This window comes from Benincasa hispida, chromosome 4, assembly GCF_009727055.1.
Source record: "Benincasa hispida cultivar B227 chromosome 4, ASM972705v1, whole genome shotgun sequence".
Classification (NCBI taxonomy): domain Eukaryota; kingdom Viridiplantae; phylum Streptophyta; class Magnoliopsida; order Cucurbitales; family Cucurbitaceae; genus Benincasa; species Benincasa hispida.
Window position 1 is genome coordinate 32,421,178 of NC_052352.1, and position 7,950 is coordinate 32,429,127.

At 34.4% G+C, this 7,950-nt stretch overlaps 1 protein-coding gene across 2 annotated transcripts; it reads left to right on the forward strand.

Annotated features, from left to right (window-relative positions):
* Nucleotides 1-523: 523 nt before the first annotated feature.
* Nucleotides 524-3,782, forward strand: LOC120075186 (single-stranded DNA-binding protein WHY1, chloroplastic-like). 2 transcript variants are annotated; one of them, XM_039028382.1, is made up of 7 exons: nt 524-884; nt 1,211-1,317; nt 1,417-1,509; nt 1,992-2,086; nt 2,370-2,443; nt 3,115-3,203; nt 3,461-3,782. In XM_039028382.1, the coding sequence occupies exons 1-7, from the start codon at nt 650-652 to the stop codon at nt 3,581-3,583; spliced, it is 816 nt and encodes a 271-aa protein (XP_038884310.1). In that variant the 5' UTR covers nt 524-649; the 3' UTR covers nt 3,584-3,782. The 2 variants fall into 2 exon arrangements, with proteins under 2 accessions (XP_038884310.1, XP_038884311.1); XM_039028383.1 differs by having other exon boundaries at nt 525-884; nt 1,214-1,317.
* Nucleotides 3,783-7,950: the final 4,168 nt, after the last annotated feature.

Sequence of the window (7,950 nt, forward strand, 5' to 3'; positions counted from 1 at the left end):
TCTTCATTGAAGTTGGTATCGTGGAGTGATTGTTCGAGTTGATGGCCGAAAAGTGGAGTCATTAAAAATATTGAAGGGAGAAAGAGTTGATTATTTTAACTATTGAGTTGTAAATAGTGTTACCATAGAAAACTATGGTTTAAAATAACCCTTACCTCCATTATTTTGACATACTACCCAAACGTTGGCCTATTATAGCTCACTCAATCCATTCTAAATTGGTGTTCCAAATACCCATTTACACATATATAGTTGAACTTTAGAAAAGAAAAGGTAAAAAAAAACTTTAAAATGTTAGAAATTTGCAGTTCAAATTCGCACGTGTACTAAAAAACTGCATATTCATACTACAAGAATGATAATCTTTTATCAAAGTAAGCTTAGTTAAACAACCATTAATATAACTATACTCCCAAGAGGTTGAATGTTGGATCCCATCTACATGATATTGTACTAAAAAAATAAAGAATACATTAAAAGATACACTTTTCACACCAATCGATAATACATTTTGCTTGCGAAAGGAAATAAACTTTGTAGGGCGCGGGCCACGGGTTTGGACTTTGGAGTTCGACTCTAATCTAACTCCTGCCGGTTCTCTCTCTAATCCTCACCGCGATAGAATAGCCGCGAAGACAAAGCCCAAACGATGCTGCGTCTTCAATGGCTTTCTTCTTCCTTGCTTCCCTCATTTAACCCCGAACTCTTGCCGGAAAGTCTTTCTAACGGCAGACTGTGTAGCCTCAACTCCTTTCGCCCACTCCTTACTCTCAAACCTTCTCCGAAATGCCAATACTCCTGGAACACGCAGCAGCAGCAGCAGCAGTCGCCCTTCGAACCGGGCTCTCAGACCGATTCATTTTCCTCACAAACTCGCGCCAGAGGTACTTCCTTATCTGTTTCATTTCAATTCTTTTTTAGAAGAACTTCGTGTTTCCTGTCGGTTACAGTTGGTGAGAGCAGGGTTGATGCTATTTGGAAATTTTAGTTTATGTTGGAAGGAAAATGAAGTATATAGCTCCGGATTTGTGACATTGAGAACATGCTTTGACTTTCTTTGTCCGTGTATGGACTGAATTATTTTGACCTTGTTCTCTTTTTGTTTATCACCTGTTCCTCAATTTCAAAGGGTTTCTCCTAACTCAAGGGTTTTGTGTTAGTTGTTTTTTTTATTTCTCGGGTTCTGAAGTATTATGGTTTGGTTTGTTAGTAGCTGCTGCTGCATTGCCACCGAGGTTTTTTGTTGGTCATTCGATATACAAAGGGAAGGCTGCTCTTACAGTTGAGCCTAGGCCACCCGAGTTTACACCTCTAGATGTATGTCTGACTTGAATTCTGAGCTTTCTATAATTCATGATATGCTGCTTTTCTTTGTTGTTAGTTTTTTAAGGTTATTAATCATTTAAAATTTGCTAGTCAGGGGCGTTCAAAATATCCAGGGAAGGATTTGTATTGCTTCAATTTGCTCCTGCAGCTGGTGTTCGTCAATATGATTGGAGCAGAAAACAGGTGTTTTAAAACGACCTGATATTTAACTCCTAAGTTATGGAAGTCTCTGAATTAATGAGCTAAACTGAAATTCTAGATTAATGCTGACTACTATTCCACAGGTTCTATATTTGGCATCTTGGAAGTGTGGAAAAGTAGTATCATTTTCTTGATGAAGTAGATGGTATTGAAAATATCAAGGCATGTTTTGGGAGCTGTGTACAACAACCATTTTTCTATTTTCTAAAATCAACCTATTTGCAAGAACAATAATTGGATAATATCTTGTAAAGGTTAAGATCATTATGCATTTGAAATCACTCTTTTATTTTTTTTGAAATCAGAACAACTTGAGTTGTTCTCAAGAAAATGTTACTATGAGAATAAACGAAATCAGACACAGTGAAGAACTTTTGCTGAAACAATTGCTTTGTTAGTTTTTTTTTTTTTTTTTGGGTATGATTATTTGATACCTTACCAAAGTAGATTACTTTTGTATATAGGTCTTCTCATTATCAGTGACAGAATTGGGAAGTCTAGTTGCCCTTGGCCCACGTGAGTCTTGTGAATTCTTTCACGACCCCTATAAGGGAAAAAGGTACTATTTTTATTTTTATATTTTTTACAAGTACAATCAAAATTTATACCATTAGTTGTGCCATGTTCATGTTTATGTATTGTGCTTTCTTTGGTTAGCACAAACATTTATGCCACAATGATGTCTTAATCTTTTTAGTAGCCAAATACCACATCTTTCTTGTGAGTACATCCTGCCAAATAAAATGAATTTTACGTAATAAGTTGTTTGTAAACAAAGCGTTTCAGGTTTGAAAATATAGTATTTTATGATAACAAGAGACGACAAAATATTTGTTCTGCAGTGATGAAGGGAAGGTCAGAAAGATACTAAAAGTGGAGCCTCTTCCGGATGGTTCTGGCCATTTCTTCAATCTCAGTAAGTCCTTTACGATCCATTTGAGAGAGAATATTAATGCTGAATTCCTGAGTGTTCAGTTGAAGCGAGGGTATGCGTTACCTCCAACGGAATTTAATTAGTTGGAAGTATTTATGTCTCATTTACTTGTGTCATTGTATTTCCAAACCCTTTGATATGATCACCCCACCACTGTTTTCCCCCATTAAACTTCCTTTCATATCTTCAATTATGATGATGGTTTCTGATAGGATTAGTACACTTCCTATGAAATATACTGGCTCTAAAAGAGACGAGCGAATTAGTATATGATAAGTTTGTATGCATGACTCATGAGAGGGTGAATTTTAGTACAGATGAAGCTGTGTGTGCTGGGTCGTTAGAATGAGTATAACACTGATTTGCTTATATCTAGCTCAATGGATTTCTGCAATTCAATTGTCCTACTTTAATCTAATTCTTTATTAGACATCTGGAATAGTCTTAAGAACCTGATTTACCTTTTGGTTTACTTATTTCTAAGTTCAATAAATAATCTACATCTCTATCATCATCTATCGTAATGAAAATTGATTATTATTTTTTTAAAGTTCTTTTTCTGGATAGCATTGATCCTGTGAACTGCAATGATGCTAGAGAAAGTCTTTTTTTTCTTACCCCTTTACCATTTCTGTTCCATTTTGATGCACAAGGTGTTCAGAACAAGCTAATCAACGTGGATGAGAGCATTTATATTCCTATCACCAAAGCAGAGTATACTGTACTTGTTGAGGCTTTCAAGGTATAGTTCTTTCCAGTTTACATGCACATCTCAATATTTAGGTGTTAAGAAAACTTATATGAAACTAAATTCTAGGTAGTTAATCACTATAGATTGAACTCTTTCTCTCTAAGCCCTTTGTTATATCCATGATTTTTTACCACTAAGTCAACCTATAAATGTCAACCTTGTTTTTCCTCAAAATTATGTGGTTATAATTCGTAAATTTGGATGTTTAAGATTGCGTTTCTGATACGGGTGAATTCGTTACTCTGTAGTTTGTCTTGCCGCACCTCATGGGTTGGCATACGATTGCAAACACCATCACGAGGCCTGAAGATAGCATCCGAGTAAATAATGCCAATCCCAGATATGGGGGCGACTTTGAATGGAACAGATAGTCTACTTTTTCTTAGGCCGAAGATGATCGTTGTGCTTATTTCAGTTATCCATATCAAACTAGTTATGAGCTAATCACCTTTTTAATATGGGTCCACGTTTTTTTAATATATCTCTAAACCCTAGAATATATATATAATTTTGTATATTAGTTTTAAATGTTATTGTGGAAGTTACCAATAGAGTTCACTTTCATTCCAAGTTCTCTACATTTCATAATATAAATCATTAACAATTCTAATCATAATGTTAGAAAAGATTAATTTTAATTTAAATACTCTTTTTCGACCATTTTATTTAATTTAGGTTATATTACAAGAATTTTTGGTACAGAAGACCTCATTTGAGAGGTCCAAATGAAAAATGGCTACCGGTAAAAGTAATGGAAAGTGGCCTTCTGTAGATCTCATCCACGTGATTTTACTTGTCGTCCCTGAGATGTACCCCATGCGCCTGAATCTACCTAGGAACTCGATTCTCGATTATTTGTCACTTGATTCTCGATTACTCGTCACACGATCTTCGATGCCCGGTCACTCGATACCCGGATGTGTGGTCACTCGATACATGTACAATCGATACGTGTATACTCGATCACAGCTACGTCATACTTGATACTCGATCATTTTGAACCTTTTGAATTCTTAACCTGTTTGAAGTCCATTATTTCACCACTTTAACTCATTTCTCAGACTATTATTTCTCGTCTTTCGATTTTATATCCCTCGACGATTTTACCTGTACACTCGAAATCCTCTCTATTTTCTCAACATCAGGCAACATTCTTCTTTTTGTTTATATTTTGGCATCATTCGCCTCTTTGTTATATTTTGGCATCATGTTCCTTGACATGCACTTTCATGTTCCTCGATACTCGATCGATACGATTTTCATTTCGATTTTCATATCTTGCATGTTTGGTTGGAGCTCGAATTTTTTCCGTTTCGTTTTCATATTTTTGGTATTTCGGACCGTCTAGAGTTTAGGGTTTGAGTAGGATAAGTCATAAAGGTGGAAAATCAAATTGAGCTCTTGTGTATGTGTATCATGTATCGTGTATTGTGTAAAGGACACTATGTAGCATGTATCGAGTAAAGGACACTATGTAGCATGTATTGTGCATCTAGTATCTAGCAATCGTGTATCATGTATTGAGTATCAAGTATCGTGTATTGTGCATCGAGTTTAGTATTTTGTGTATCAAGTATTGAACAAAATGCTTAATTTCTGGTGTTCGTTGTTATTCTATGCAGTATGGCTAGACAATTTAAGATTTCTCCCCAAGATCGTTTCCCAGACCAAACGACCAGCGTATCCTCTCACATTGGGGCGGCTAACAAGGTTGTGAAAGAAAAGCTTACTCCCACTCAGCTTGCCCTCTTCAAGAAGACGGTATTTGGGTGATTTGTGGACATGGACATTATCTTCAACAGTCCATTGCTCCACTACATTCTATTGAGGGAAGTTGTAGACAATAGAAATGATGTAATAACCTTCAATTTGAATGGTATGGTTGTTACATTCTCCAAAGAAGACTTCCTGTTGGTGACGGGATTGTGGCGGTCACCTAATCCAACAGTTATGAGGAGGGGGTGACGCACTTGGATCACTGTGTAGTAGGTACTTTAATAATGATTTTGCAGGGGACATTCACATTGATACCTTAGAGACAGCGTACAAGGAGATGGAGTTTGATAACGACATGGATGTTATGAAGATGACATGGTCTATTATACTGAATTGGGTAGGATGGGGAGGGAGAAGACGAGAGCCAACGTTGACAAGACATTATTGATTGATGTGGAGGATTTGTATTACTTTAATTCCATGGATTGGGAAAACATGCCATGGGAGAGGATGTTACTTGGACGACAAAGAGGATTGAGTAGCAAAGCAGATAACTATAGTAAAAGGTAAAAAAAACAATAAGAACTACATTGTCAAATATAACCTACTGTGGTTTCCTCATGCATGCCAGGTAATATCCATTCATTGGCCATATGAGATCTACTTATTTTAGTCACAATATGAGTTACTATTTATTCTTATTTTTATAATCGTTTATAAATTATGGTAAGTGTGGGCATACGAGATCGTATCAACGGTTGCTAGAAAAGTTGCAAACCGAATGAGTAGACATGTCGTACTTCAATTCATGAGGTGGGAGTGTACATACTCTTTGCCGACCAAAAAAATATGTTTGAATCCAACGAGGTTAGTGTATTACATCAATATTTCTTTCCTTGTTTTGTATAGATAAGGATCACACTCACATCACTGATCATGTTGGATAGTGATGTAACTAGAAGACTTACTTATTTAATTAGCTATAGTTAGTTTGTTAGTTTTGACTTTAACTATAGTTAGTTTGTTAGTTTTGAACAAACTTGTAATCTTTCTCTATAAATAAAGCCTCTTTCCTCATTTTGAGGAGAGATTCATTGATTCAAAATATTAGATTTTTAGTTTCACACCAAAATTGGTATCAGAGTAGTCCAAGATTTGGGAACCGATGGCAGGAAGGAGAGCCCATCAACCAATCGAAGGAGATGTACACGGACAAAAACAAGCGGTGGAAGATACTCCCACCCTCTCTCCAAGAACCTCAACCCGGTGCTTGCTGTCCGTTGAGAACTCATTGGAGAGAATTCATGGCATCTTAACAAACCTTCAAGAAAGCATGGAAACCCTTGCTAGAAGAGTTGAAATGCTTGCAACACCTCAAAATCGAGAGAATATTCTGTTGGATCGATATGGCAACCCTAGAGGGGGTGAATAGGGTTTAATTAAACTTTTTTCTAAATTAACCCAATTAAACTAATTAATACACTTTTTATAAATAATAAGAAAAATTCAATTTATGCAACAAATAAGATGACAAAAATGTGAAAATTTAATCTTATCAAATTTTAGCAAATAAATAAGAACAAACTAAAACATACAATAAATTACTTAAATGTAATTGCAAAAATAAAAAGGAAAGAGTTAGAGAAGAAGCACCGTAATTTTTATAGTGGTTGGTCAAACTCACCTACTTCACTCCCCAAGCGCCTTTGGAATTTGAATAAATCTTTCCGACTCTTTCTACAGATTAGAGCCCATTACACCACCGCTCCTTTACGGGTTCAAGAGCAACCCATCCTTTCCACGTTTAGGATCAAACCGTTACAAATGTTGGAATTTTTGAAGAACACAATACAATCTCACTAGAGTGATTACAAGTTCAAGACTCAACAAATTTATCCTCACAATACAATAACACTCTCTCAAGAATAAGATGAAAAACAATGGGAACTTAGAGAGAGAAAATGGAACTTTTGAGTTTTGAGAGATTATGAAATGTAAAATTGTGTAAATTTGGAGAGGAAGATGGTTTATATAGAGATGGAAAATTTTTAGAACCACAATTAATTTGGACCATTGGATTTTGGAAAAGAAAAATCAATGGTGAAGATTTTAAACTAAACTAGTCGTTAGATACAAACAAAATATATATATTAAATTTTTTCTTTTGAAATTCATTTTCTTTTTAAAATTAATCAAAAAATTAAAAAAATACCATGTGTCAAAAACTAGCCTTAGACACAAACATAAAATAATATTAAATTTATTTTCCTTTTAATTATTTTCTTTTAAATTCATTCTCTTTAAGTCAATCCAAAAATTAAAAAAACATAATGTGTAAAAAACTAGCTTTAGACACAAACATAAAATAATATTAATTTATTTTCCTTTTAAATTTCTTTTTATATATTTTTATTTTAAATCAATCCAAAAATCAAAAGTCATCATATGTTAATCCTTAATGATCCACCATTCAACTTATGCTGCCATGTCTACATGCAAATGGTCTGGTTATGCCACGTCATCCACCACGGTATTTTCTCTATAGACTTGTGTCATATCGTCTTCTTTTACTCTGATTTGAGTGATTCAAGAGTGTGTGGAAGTTTGTTCGCAAGCTCTAGCTATGGACATATTAAAACACTAATTTTCAGTATTAAAAATTGAGTTTGTTATCATCAAAACATTGATTAATTAATTAATTAAATTAATTAATTTGAGATTAAGGGCCAAAAAGCCAACAATCTCCCCCTTTTTAATGATGACAAACCATTCAAGAAAAATAGCTTGAAATACATGTAAACTATATGTAGCACATAATAAGTTCAACATATCACCATAAAGATCATTCTTGAAACCTTCACTCAAAAAAAAAAAAAAAAAAAATCTCCCCCTATTAATACAATCAAAATCATAACAAATTTATAGCATATTTTTCTTAAACTTTCTCCCCTTTAGAATCATCAAAAAGAATAATTAAGAAAAATTTAGAACTACATAAATATTTCCCTTAAAAACATGAACC

What these genes read in the sequence shown, in the direction of transcription:
- LOC120075186 (XM_039028382.1), top strand. Translation starts at nt 650, where the DNA reads ATGCTGCGTCTTCAATGGCTTTCTTCTTCCTTGCTTCCCTCATTTAAC. An exon ending in CCGAGTTTACACCTCTAGAT is followed by an intron (nt 1,318 to 1,416) that starts GTATGTCTGACT and finishes AAAATTTGCTAG; the next exon opens with TCAGGGGCGTTCAAAATATC. An exon ending in TACTTGTTGAGGCTTTCAAG is followed by an intron (nt 3,204 to 3,460) that starts GTATAGTTCTTT and finishes GTTACTCTGTAG; the next exon opens with TTTGTCTTGCCGCACCTCAT.